General features: G+C 44.1%; 1 protein-coding gene across 7 annotated transcripts in view; it reads right to left on the bottom strand.

Annotated features, from left to right (window-relative positions):
* Window positions 1-266: 266 nt before the first annotated feature.
* The window catches only part of GAS7 (growth arrest specific 7), an 85,932-nt gene continuing 72,853 nt past the window's right edge, over window positions 267-13,345 (bottom strand). For 6 of the 7 annotated variants that reach the window (XM_039562151.1, XM_039562150.1, XM_039562148.1 and 3 more), the window contains 3 exons: window positions 11,832-11,911; window positions 9,294-9,392; window positions 267-8,564 (listed from right to left, as the gene is read on the bottom strand). In XM_039562151.1, the coding sequence (XP_039418085.1) occupies window positions 8,451-8,564; window positions 9,294-9,392; window positions 11,832-11,911 (293 nt within the window). In that variant the 3' untranslated portion in view covers window positions 267-8,450. The remainder of the gene's footprint in view (window positions 8,565-9,293; window positions 9,393-11,831; window positions 11,912-13,345) is intronic. The other variant, XM_039562152.1, reaches the window with a different exon arrangement.

Below are 13,345 nucleotides of genomic sequence, written 5' to 3'. Positions count from 1 at the left end.
GAACCACTTAACCACAGGTGCTACTTGAATTGATTTCTGGGGGGAAAAAAAAATTGTAGGAACCATATGTGTCTGAAAATCATGTGAAGATCTGAAAAGGGTAAGCACAAACAGATTGCACCTCCGTGACGTGGCTGCAAATTCAAGCTGCACTAAGTTCGTATCAACAAAGTCCATGTGGCACCCCACAGGGTGTCTTTGATCAAACTGCAATCGCAGGGTGTGGGGCTGTGGGAGAAGAAAAAGCAACGGGGTAAAGACAGTTCCATGCTCAATGTGTCTCTGTACAGTTTATTTTACAGGAGATGAGATGAGCACTATGGTGTATATAAACTTGCAGAACAATATAGGAAAATACAGTTTAACCATATGAAATCGTTTTACAGTAAGACAGAAAAATTACATAGAGGAAATGCCTTCAACACTGAAGGACAAGATCCACAGCCAACATCAAGGAGCTTCCACTGAACCCTGCCAGTTTACCCGAGCTGAAGATCTGCCCCTTAAATCTTTTCTTCATTCAACTTAAGTTCAGTAAGTGATTCCTTCATCTATCCTTAGGGAACAAAAGCCATCCTGTAATTTCCACAATGATCCAAGATATACTAGTAACCCAGACAGAGGCTGTATGATAAATAAACTATTTAAGGGGTCTAGTCAGCCAAAATTTATGGGAAGTTACAAAATTTTGGTTAAGCATCTTTAAAAACAAGTCATTAGTACTGGCAAAAGACAACTTTCCTAGAAATTTAGAAGTATTTAGGAAAACTTACACAAAAAAAGGACCAAATAAGCAACTTTATTTTGGTAGAAAACTCTGGTTTAGTGTATGACTGGTAATCTGGCCTGCCTGTGAATCCCTGCTGCTTCAGAGTCTGCAGAACTGCCCAGTGGAATTCTCGCACTGTCCTGCGTTGCAGAAAACAAGGAAATCATGGAGAAGAAAGTTATTTGTCCATCACTAGTGCCTGCTGTTTTCATAATGGATAGAGACTGCTGTCCCTAAGGAGTGCTTTTGATCTGCAAGAGTATGAACGTCCAAATTCCTTAGGCTGTTCTGATAACCTCAGCCATTCCATCAAAAAACTCCAAAGGAACAACGGATTTCAGGTCAACCATTCCCAAATTCTGGGATTAACACGACTATGATTATTATGTTAGCAGATGTGAGATCCCTGAAATCACATTCAGCTTTTGAGTTCCAGGACCAGAACATTTCTTCTCAGCAACTGCTGTAAAAAAAAAAGCTGTGGGGTTTTATTATTATTATTTATTATTCTTATTAATTTTACACAGTAAAGTATCACAACTCTTCTATGCAAAATTATCACTGCATACTATTTTTATGCAGAATTCCCTGCTTATTCTACTGAGAACCCTACACTGAAGGATGGGTCCAAAGATTGGCTTCAATGCAGTTGCTTTTAAGTCTAATTTTTTCTATTCCATTTTAAGCACTGAGAACTTAGGATGCCTGAGCTGGACAGTAAATTATCAGAGACAAAGGCAGGTCTCCTGGAGATGTGGGTGTCCTAAAAGGGTGCACAGTTCAGAGCAAGGAAGGGGGCTGAGAATCCTGCACAGCTTTGTGCACAATGGCTGCTCCTGAGATTTGGCAATTTGTAGGGTGAATTTGTGTATTTTTTATGTATTTTTTTTGTAGCTGATACTATTTAAAGAGGCACTTCAAGGGGATCTACTAGCAGAATTTTAATAGGGTTGTGATACAAGCCATTACTCAGTTACTTGTTAAATCAGTAGCCCTAAAAGACTGCATATATTCAAAATTATAGTCCTGTCCACTCACTGAACCTGGATAGAGCAGCTGGAAAGCTTTTGTTCTGAATATCCACTGAGTTTGTCTCTTACGACACACCTGAAATAGTTCAACTTAATGTAAGTTGAGGGAATTAAATTTGAATGTCTCAAATCTATATGTATTTTTTTTCTGTAATTATTATGTGGTTAACTTAAGACTTTTTTTTTAAATTGGTCTATGAAATATTTTATCCACATACAGTTCTTAGATGCATCATTAGGCACAAAAGGTTTCTGCCTTGAGGAATGCATGGGATTAGAAATTTAAGTTGAATTGTGCTATGTGTTGTTCCCTTCAGAAAAAATGTCCAGGAAGAAAAAAGAAACTGTGGCTAGCACAAAAAGGAGTTATTACACTTCCAAACCTGGTGGCTGATAGGAAAACTCCAAAGTAAAAACCAAAATAACCTCTCCAAAAAAGCTCTTAAAACTCTCAGAAAACACCCGAAAGCATGACGTTTGGTCAGCACGTCGAAATAACAGATATGTTCTATGAAATTTCAGAATTAAAGAAAAGGTCCTGAAAAGTGCTGTACTTCATTGATGAAGAGCTGGCTACAGTAACAACAGAGAGGGAAAAATTAAGAGCTGAAAGATGCACCACTCATATGAATAAAATCTACTGTAAGACAAAGTAATGGGTGTTATTTATACAACAACACTTCTCAGGAAAAGACAAGGATTTGCTGCCAGGAAAGACTTCATTCCCACTGTGCAACAGCAGGGCTGTGTGCTCCGGGCTCCTGAAGCACAGAAGGCTCAGCACACCTGACCCGGTGTGGGGCAGCCAAATGCCAGAGCCCGTGCTCCAGTCCCCAGGGCAGCACTGGCACCTACTGCTCTTCCACGGGTGCAACCAGGTGTGAGCTGGAGAGCTCTGTATCAGCAACAGACACAATGGAACACTTCATCACTGATTTTCAAGTGCTGAGCAGAATGGGGAGAATGATGGGCCACTTACTCACCACTGCTCGTTTCCCATCAGGGTCTGACAGAGATGCCACAGAAGAAACGATCTTCCTGCCCTATGTGTCTGTTTTTAATCTGAATTTACCTGTGACTCTTGCCCACCTGGTTTAAGATAGATTGGACCAGCAGGCTCCTCTGGTGCACACAGGATGCCTGTGGGCCATTCCCCACCCCTGTGCCAGGATGGGAGCAATGTCCACACAGCAAGAACCCCTCAGAGCCAACGCTTCAGCAACCTCTGCCACGTCTCTCTCCTACTTCAACACACACTGGGTAGCAAAAAGCCTTCAGGCCTTCCAGAAAGGACTGTGAACTGAAAAGCTCACTGCTTTGAAAACTGCTTTTCTGACACTGTCTTTTGAAGACGTAGTTCTTGCCAAATGAGAGGAATGTCAGGGGGACCAGGACTGCCCCCAGGACACTGGACTCTGCCTGCCACCTCTGGGAACAGACACAGCAGGCTGCACTAGTGGACAAGAGCACACAAGATACTGTTAAATAGTAAATCTGTTTTCAGTCCAGAAGGAAACAATCAAATAATCACATCAAGAAGTCACATCTACTCGTTCCAGGGGGACCTTCAAAGTGCTCGTCTGGATTTCTTAAGGTGCTTGGTAGTGAAGGACCCTCCTGGGTAAGCAGTGCCCTTTCTCTCCCTGTGTGTGACTGAAGAAATAGACGGGCAGAGCTACTTTGTCACTGAATTATGGATTTTTTACAGCTGCATCAGTAGGTGACCTGGTGGTCCATACTCCAGAGGTGTGTTCTGACTGCAGCCAGACACAAGAACATTACTGGAGCTGCTGGGAGCTGCACAGAGAGCAACTACATCTCATCCATTAAGTATTTCTCGTTTCTCAGTATTTACTTTATCTGTGTACTTGAGTACAAGTAAGGAAAAAAGAGGCTTGTGCATTTCTGTTTGTTAGCCTGATTTTCAAAGACTCTCACCTCTTAGCTCCCTGTTGTATTCCAAGAAATCTCTGAGTGCTGAGCACTTCCAAAGAACAGGTGAAGAATGCACATTTGTATGTAACAAGCCTAACTTGCAGCGAGTACTTAAATAATGACATTAAAAACAGGGAAAACTTTAAGGAGGTTCTGACAAAACCTGAGAAATGATGACTGCTACGAGCATGTAGAAGTTTCCTGTGAATGCCTCACAGAAAATTCCTGTTAGGGGAAAAAAACCCCAACCTAAGCAAAGAAAAAAAAAGCTGCATAATGGGAAAAAGAAGCAGTGCACAAGTTTGCCTGTTAGGCACTCAAGGAAGTGTGATTTCAGTGTTTACCTGTGCAACATAAGGGGGAGCACAGCTGCCCCCCAGCAGCTCAGAAAGGGCTGCACAGGAGGAAAGGGAGTCTAGAGACATAACAGGGATTTCTGTATCATTTTCACTGCTGTTACAGTGTTTTAAAATTTAAAAAAAAAAAAAAAATTAAAGCAATCTTCTAAAATTCCAGTGTCCAATAATGAACTAACGTCCCTATAAGGGAGCAAGCAAAGTCTTTCAAAAGATGTCCAACCCATAGGAGTGATGAACAAGTGTGAGTTACAGAGATGACTGAATCTGGAGCAAGTTGGAAATCTGAATTAGGCCTTTTTTGGCTATTGCTCCAAGAAAGAAACTGGAATCTTGCCCCTAATGGGAGAAGAGTGCCTTTGGCCCATGTGGTGAAGGACTCACTGCTTTCAGCTCAAACTCCAGCAGGAATCAGCCAACAGCACTGGATCCAGAATGAGTTCTGGTAGGAAACAAGCTGAAAAAATACCTTAGAGAGAAAGAATTTCAACTGTGCCAGAAGATGGCTTTGAAGACACAGGCAGGGAGGCATGGATGGTGAATAAGAAGTTCTCATTCTGTATGGCAGCTGAGGGTACAAGCACCTCACCAGCTCTGGCGCTGGTGTCAGGACACTCAACAGACCTGAAGCCACAGACCTGAACTCCTGAAGGAATTCAGGAAGCCCTTTTGCTAAGACAAGGGCCAAAAGGCTCTGGCTGAAATGGAGAGTGCCAGAGAGAGCCCTCCAGCATAGGACACATGTGTGACAGCATCGCTCAGACCAAGAGGGAGCTCCACAGGTGTGGCAGCACTCCCAAAACACAGGTGGCTTCAACAGATCTGGACAAACACAGCTACCTGCTAAGGACCAGAGGAAAACTCCCACTTGTTCTACCTCTGCCAGTGAAAGCAAACAGTGTTAACTGAGAACTGACCTGCTCTGTGACCTCAGAGCACACGAAGATGGGAGAGAGCCCTGCCAATCTGATACCCACAGTGACTAAACCAGCAAAAACTCACACCAAGCGTGGGAGCTGCCAGATGAAATGAGACGATGCCTAAGCTCAGTACGTATGGAGGGAAGAGACTTACTTTGGTACTCTATTAGTCAGTCACACTGCAGCATCATCACGCAGCATCCATGGATGCTAGGATTTTAATAAAACACCAAGCTCGATCTTGCTCTGGAGAAGCTGTTTAGGAGGAGCATGAAGAGATACTGAGTTCCACTGCATCTCTGAAACTCAGTGGAAGACAAACAGAGCAATGCTGAAACTCCCAAAGTTACCTTCTTAGGAACAAACATGAGAGCAGGAATCCATGCTTTCCTTTAAACATGCCACTTCCAAGATGCTGCCTGTTAGAAGCACTGGAACTCCAGCATGCCCTGACCTGTAAGACATCACACTGTGCAGGATGCACCAGTCAGAGAAGGGAACGAGCCAGGTGACACTGATCTGCAGTGTTGGATCAAGGAGGAATATCATCTTTTGAAAGAAGTAAGCTGGAAACTGTTTACAGGCAACAGCAAAACTTCCACTGAATACAGATGGAAGTGTTGTGGACGAAGCATCTCACCCACCGTGGAGCAGAACCCAGAGTCTCCTGGGGCTGGGAAAGATCAGCAGCCAGGTATCTGTGCTCTCCTCTGCTTATTGAAGTGACAAAGAGATCAGACTCCACCAAGAGAATTGCTGCTCTGGGCAAATCACATCCCTAAAACATTTTAAATGGACCAAGAACTAGAAGCAGGAAAACTGTCCAGAAATAAAACCCAAAGTAAAAAAAAAAAAAAAAACCCAAACAGAAACAACAAAAAAACCAACCCCCCTAAGAATTTAGAGCAGCATAAATACACCTTAGTACAGGAACCAAAACACATTGCAGTCCCCAGAGAAAGCTGTGCTAATGGACAGTATTTCCAGTCCAAAATAGATAATATAACAAACATCTTTAAAGAAAGAGGAAAAATAAAGTGTAATTGCTAACAGATTATTTCAGGTATTTATTAAGGAGAATACTGTATAAAGTGCACAACTAGCTTTGTTTTGTAATCAAAACAAGAATGTTCTGAGGCATTGTCAAGACTGCTCATTTCAATTTGCAATACAGCCTAGAAGAGGGGGCAACCTGAAATGCAGCTTACACGTATTCACGTTATTTTGGCCACTGAAGTTTTGAAAGTTCAACCTGCACTTGTGGCTTAAAAAATAAAAAAGTGCCTGTCCTCTGAAGTGCAAGGTAAGAAAAGTATACACTGGTATGCCCAAAAAATTAGCAAGACAGCAAGTGAAATCAGTAGAGAGACTGAAAAGGAGAGATCATCAATGCCCTGCTTGAGGGAAGAAGGGAAGGAGAAAAGGATTCCAGGGAGGCTCTAACTAAGCTCAAGGACACTCACAAACCAAACACTTCAACTGGTGTTGCAATGGTCTCTGCAGGAACTGAGGTGAGGCTCACATCACAGTGTGCTCTTCCAACACCAAGAATAAAATAGTAGTCCAAATTCCCAAGTGTGCAGGGAAAGTGCAGCACAGGAGGTGTCACACAGGAACGGTGATCTTGAGCATGCAGTAGTCATGACACTACAACTGCCAGCATGCAAAAGGTTTATAAAGGTTATGAAGCAGCAGAGGAGTGGGTTGTGAAGGCATCTGCAAGGAAGGAACGAACCTGAACTGGTAAAGAGATGGTTAAGAAAAAGGGAGCAATAGGAAAATGCAAGAGAATTCAGTCTGAAATAATAAACCAGAAAAATAACCACTGCAGCAATGTTAAAAACATGCTTCAGATAAGACTTTTCTGTGTCTCAGTTTGTATTTGTAAAGAGGAATATTGACTCCCAGTGATCTAATTGCAGCACTTGGGAGGATGGTGAACAAAAACCTGGAATAGCAGTAGAACAAAGGAAGGATGCAGTTCTGGGGCTGGGGAGAAAAAGACAGTAACAGTGAGACAAAATGGAGCGTAACTGTGGGTCAAATGAAATACCATGGTTTGGGAAATTGTAGCTAAGACCACAGTAAACACTGAGTAAAGGCCACAGTGGTGAGAATCAAGGTTTCTCCTGGATCTAAAGCAAGAATCTGAAGAATCTTTGCATTGTATGAAATGCTGAAAAAATATATTAACAGCAACACTGAATAATCAATCAGAAGTAACAGCAGAAGAAAATAAATACCTTTTCAAAACCAGTCTCCAAACTATGTAACACTATTTGCTAAGAGCAGTGTTGAATTTTTTGGTGGTTTGCAGTAAGGGTAACATAGAAAACAACTCAGGTTAGGACTCTGATGGCACAGAAGTGCTGGGCACCTACATCTACACTGAATGCAATCTAGCATGACATATTCATGGCACCTTTGAAAATCAGGCTCCAAAAAAGATAAAAGCCAAAATTTAGCTGGACAAACTCAGTAATTAAAAATACCTAAGGTCTGTGATATTCACCTGAAGAAACCAACGAAGGAAATTTAAACCTGAATCCCAAGTAAACTGTTAGAGGACTGTCTTTAAGGAGATTCTGTGGAAAAACACCTTGCATGAGCAGGAAAGATTTTTAACATCTCATTTATTCCTTGGAATATAACCTCCTTCTGTCATCGAGGGCACTCTGACAGCTAATGAGGTAGGTATAGTACAACCAAGTCTTTCTTGATAAAAAATTGTGATGGCAACACTTTCAAACTTATCGAGTGGCCTACAACAGAAATCATGAAAATGGGTTTATGTATCCCTGAGAGGGAGTATAAAACAGGAAGAACAGGAATCTTCTCCCTGGATTTTGGGAGAAGGGCCATCACTTCACTGCCGTGGTGAAAGACAGTGTAATATGGAATCAATGTATCCACACAACATTGCTGCAAGATATGCTTATTTTATAGATGGGGGAGCCAGGAGAGTTAATTGACTTGCCTGTGGCCATGAAAGCAGTCAGTGATAGACCTGGGATTCATGATCAGGACTTCCTTGCCTCCTGCATCATTTTCAATTATCTACTTGCTGGCCAGAGGCTCACTGCATGGTTGTTCTAACAAACTGTATAGAGATAGTCATGCAAGGGGTAGAGCACAAAGTCACTGAAGAACAGAGCACTTTCTGTACCAGAAAGCAGATTTCTCCTGGAAGCTGCGTGCAATTGGGAACCTCTGGTGGGAAGCACACATCTGTTTTTTTCACCCTGGAATGTCTGGTGCTTAAGGCTTAGCACAACGAGGACCATTGTAATGACTAAATGGAACAGAGATAGCCCATACAGGCATAAATTACAAGGTGTCTGGTAGTGAAACAACCTTTTCCCTATGCTCTTTTGACCCTTACAAACAAACATCAGCCTGCTTAATTCAGTGGACTCATCGCATCCAACTACAGATCAGTCTATATTTCCATGTCCACAGGTCGGATATCTCCAGTTTTGTGTTCTTTTACCCACAGTTCCCTGTCTTTGGCAGGATCCACTTTCCGAAGCAACTGATCCACAAGTTCTACTGTCTGAAAGGAAGAAAACAAGAATCCAAATGTCAAGGGCACATTTCAAGCAGAGAGTCATTGCTCTGACACGCAGAGCAGCTGTGGGCATGCCTACACTGCATCAGCAGACAAGTGAGAGCTGCATGTACATGAGCCTTGATGGACAAGACAGGTCTGAACGTGCAGCCTTGTGGTAAGCAGGGAAGAGGGAGACTTAACATGAAGCAGAGAAAGGCTTCCTGTGCCAGGCAGCAGCCAGGCAGCCTCTGACTCCTGTCCTGCAATCTGCACCTTACACCAAATAAAACTGTACTGAGGTCAGCATGCATCCCCCGTATTTTAATATTAAAATAAATAGCCAGTTTTTAATAAGGAAAATATATTTACTCCCTTTTCCAACAGTGAAACAATTCAGCATCTTCCCTGCACAAACAGAAGACCTCAAGGAATAGTGCATCATGCTGGGAGAGCTAATAATGGCTCACGCTGCCCAAATGGGCTTCAGTTGGTTGTGTACCCCACCCAGCAAAGAGCTGTGACCCAGCAGTATGAAATGAGACCAGGATCAGAGAGTCCTGGAGGAGCAGGACTGCAGGGAGGCAGCACAGCACTGCTGCAGACTAACAAGCTGCCTGCAGACACTTCTCCCATGGCCTTTGACAAAAGCCAGTCAGAGCAGGTCAGGAGGGACCATCCTGCTCAGCTGAAGGGCAGTGAGGACCACGGGGATCAAACAAAAAACACACTCACACTTTGGTTGAACATGTCTGTCTCATGCCGCAGCTGTGTGTACTGGCACAGATGCTGCCGAATCATCTCCACCCTTTCAACTTCTAGTCTCTCAAGCTCCTGGACATGAAGAAAAACAAGTCCACATTTTTACTGGAACCTGAGCTTGGAGGCCCAGAGAAAGGATGATAGACAAAAAGCTGCCAGTAGGTGCGATACTGCCCCAGGGTCATGCTTTGGAGCTGGGCTCTGTGGTTGCACATTCCTCTGCTCTGCGAAGAATAAGAAACAGCAAGCGACAGCAGTCATCTCAGCCTGAGCCTAGCAACTGAAAAGAAGGTCAAACCTTTCCAAAAGGTTCCAAAACTGAGACAACCAAGGCAGAGAGTGGAGCCACTGCCTTCAGAGATGCTGCAAGCAAGAGGGAATCTGTTTCCTGCAAGAAGTTTCGCATGCTTTATTGCTAGCTACAGAAATTACAGGGATTCCCTGGGGCAGCAGAAAGCACATTGGGGTGTATGGCTCAGACCACCCCCCCTTCCAGCCTGTCAGAGCACAGTTCACCAGATGATGAGCTAGGACGAGTTTCCACCGTGCTCAGCTGGCAGCAAGCAGAACCCAGCAACATTTTAGTTGGAAAGGCAGGTGATTTCTGTCTTTCCTCCTGATATTTTCTACCTCCCTTTTCTTCTGGATTCTGATATTATACCCCAAAATCTGCATTTAGTCCTTCTGATGTGGCCTCACCTTGAGTACTGTGTGCCACAATGTAAAAAAGACATCAGGCTGTTAAGAGTGTCCAAAGCAGGGCCACAAGAATCATAAAGGGTCTGGAGGGGAAGCCTTATGGGAGGCAGCTGAGGTCACTTGGTTTGTTCAGCCTGGAGGAGACTGAAGAGAGACTCATTGTGGTCTTCAACATCCTCATGAGGGATAGCAGAGAGGAAGCACTGATCTCTTCACTCCCACGATCAGTGTCAGAACCCAAGGGAATGGCTGGAGCTGAGGTGGGGGAGGTTTAGGTTGGGTATTAGGAAAAGGTTCTTCACCCAGAGGGTGCTCAGGCACTGGAACAGGGAAGTGGCACAGGTCCAATCCTGTCTGAGTTCAAGAAGCATCTGGACAACACACTAAGGCCCCTGGTAGGATTGCTGGGGTGTCCTGTGCAGGGCCAGGAGTTGGACTCAGTGATCCTGACGAGTCCCTTCCAACTCAGGATATTCTGTGATTCCATGATTTGAGCAGCAGCAGCAGCAGCAGCACTCTGTGGAAGTCTGCCTTTACAGACATCACTGCAATGGCCTTTGCTGTTCAACAGAAAGTTTGGTGCTCACACACACATCACCGGGGCCAAACCTTGTGAAACCTGTCCTCAGCAGGCATTTCTGGTGCCCACTCACTGAGCATCAAGGTGGAGTGCAACCAAAGCTCATCCAAGCTGGCAGACTGCTAACCTGGCCTTCCCTGTGCTATCTGCAACTCTGAAACATTCTTCATTCCAGCAAAAAAAATCTCAGGTGGCAGATTATCAGCCTGGGGAGGAAGATGAGCAAAGGAGCTTATGGAATGGATAGGGCTGAAATAGACTGACCTCCTACTGCTGCTGCCAGCTGAGGTACTGCCCTTACAGAAATAAACAGCCCACTCCCTCTTAGGGCACAGATGTGCAAGACCAGAACGCCAAACCCAGCGTGCCACCTGCAGAACAGCCGCTGTATCTGCACCAGGAACTTCAGGGAGGAAGGTATGCATGGAGACAAAAACCTTCAGACCTCGACCCTCTCAGCTTGGCATCATTCTGTACGAACTAATCTGCGCCTGGGCTGAGCAGGCACAGGCTGCTTTCAGTTCTGGTTTTATATTCATGTGTACTAAGACTTGCCTGCAAATGTTCATCAGCCTGAGTTCTAGCACTGACAAACCAGAGCTGCAGGCTCTGGCTGCCCTCTTGAGCCAAGTGCACTTGCAGGTTGTGCTTCTCCAGGGGCAAATACGCAGAGCACATGTTCAGTAGGTGGAGGAGATCCTGCCCCTCTGCCCTGGTGAGATCCCACCTGGAGCACTGCAGCCAGGTCTGGGGGTGGCAGCACATGAAGGATGTGCAGCTTCTGGATTGAGTCCAGAGGAGGCCACAGAGATGCTCCAAGGCAGCTTGTAGCAAGTCAGGCTGAGACAACAGGGGCTGTTAAGTCTGCAGAAGAGATGTCTCTGGGGAGACTCCAAAAAAAATTGTGAAATTGTGGAATAGAAAAATTCATTAATGTATGAATGGATTTGGTGATTTATTGTGTATTTTCCTTGTGCAGTACTTCACCCTTCCTAAGGACAATTCCAGTGTTCTGGCCCCTAAGCAGCCCTTAACAGGTTTAAGGCCTTCTGCAAAGAAACAATTATTTCTTCTTATCCCCTGATGATGAGGTTTTCTCAGGACTGAGAATGGGAAATACAATGTGAGATTTATCACTCAATCTTCCCCACTGCTTTGCACTGAACTGGCTGTGAATGATGAATACTGTAGGCTATTACAAGTTTACAAGGGTAGTTCTAGGTGCTACATACCAGAGTGGTGGTCACCATCTCCTCAAACCACTTGGACTGGGCTTGATTGTAAAGATCCACACAGCGCATCAGGTCATCCCCTGAAAAGAGTCAAGACAGCAACACATCAGTCTTCTCTAGAACCTTCTCCAGAGCTTAGAAGGAAAGTGCAGGTCAGGTTTTGTACACAGATCCCAAGGATTTGAAGATCAACCCTGGTGGGGCCCACAGCAGTTCTGTTGCATGGTATTTGTCACACATACCAACATTTCAACTAAATGCATGCTCTTGATGCATGGCAAAAAAAAGCAGGTGATTGGGGTGAGAATGAATGAGGGGAAAAGACAAGATTTTGAAAGAAAAATATGAGCTTTAAGTAGTATTTCACAAAATGCCCAGAATTATAAAAAGGCAAGCTACTTTAGTTAAAAAAAAGCCATAGATGGAAAGTTATATTCGAAAAATGAAGTAATTAAAATGGGAAATAATAATGATGAGTTATGGAACTGCAGCGCCGCACTCTGTAGGTGAGACTGCAGCCTAAGAGGTCTCTGTCTCAAGGAGAAGCGATGCATCAGGCTCCAGCTGTTGGATGAAGGGATGCTTATCTGCAGCCTCATGCATTCTCCATCTCTGGAGATGCCCGATTCCAGCTGAGCTCCAGCTCCTTCTGTGTTCAGGGCAGTAACACAAGAAGCTGCAGTTCTTTCCATTTTTTTCCTTTGTTGCAGGACTCTGCACTGATGGAGAGGGAAAGGTGGGTGGCAAATTTGGAAAACAATTCTCAGAGACTGCTGCTCCCCAGCTAGGAAATTCTCTTTGCTCTTTAAATGAGGCTCAGCTTCTCTTTCCCTCTCTGATCTTCAGCTCTCCCTTGCTTGTTCAATAAAAACCTATTATAAACAATTTCTAAGGATCCAAGGAACAAAGAAAGACTCTGAATTTTCAGGTGAATAAAGACCATGTCCCATGAAGCCTCCTGGTGTTAAATCATAACTTTTCTTTCTCCTCAAATGATTGCCTGTACACATGGTCACACTGCCAATGACTCTTCCCAGTCTCCTTAAAACCCAGACATCTATCCTGAAGTTTTCAAAACCTCAGAACTCTGAAGGACCACTCTGCCAAGGAGGAGCCCTTGTTGAAGGGAGGAAACATGGAAGCCCTAGTTAAAACTTATTTTCAGCAAAGGTACTAACTGAGCTGCATGAATCAGCTTTGCAGAGTTCAAAAAAGTTCCTGATGGATCCTGCAGATGTGGCTTGAGCCTCTGTAAAATATGCACAGGTCACAGCACGTTGCTGTATCCTCAGTACAGTACAGCACATACTACTATATCCTCAGTACTCCTAGCAGAGAAATTATTTTAGTCACTGAGTAGCAGTGGAGAAAAAACAAAAAAATCACTTTCAAGGAAAGAGACAGTAATAGTAAGTGTAATAGGCACCCACAAAGTTGTGGGTGAGTGTGATTTAGGAAAGAACCAAGGAAAGAACTATGATTTATGGAAGAAACACCCTCAGCTAAGCTTCTCT

Source organism: Corvus cornix, chromosome 18, assembly GCF_000738735.6.
Source record: "Corvus cornix cornix isolate S_Up_H32 chromosome 18, ASM73873v5, whole genome shotgun sequence".
Classification (NCBI taxonomy): domain Eukaryota; kingdom Metazoa; phylum Chordata; class Aves; order Passeriformes; family Corvidae; genus Corvus; species Corvus cornix.
Note: the sequence above shows the minus strand (reverse complement) of the source record. Positions and strands in the feature narration are given on the sequence as shown.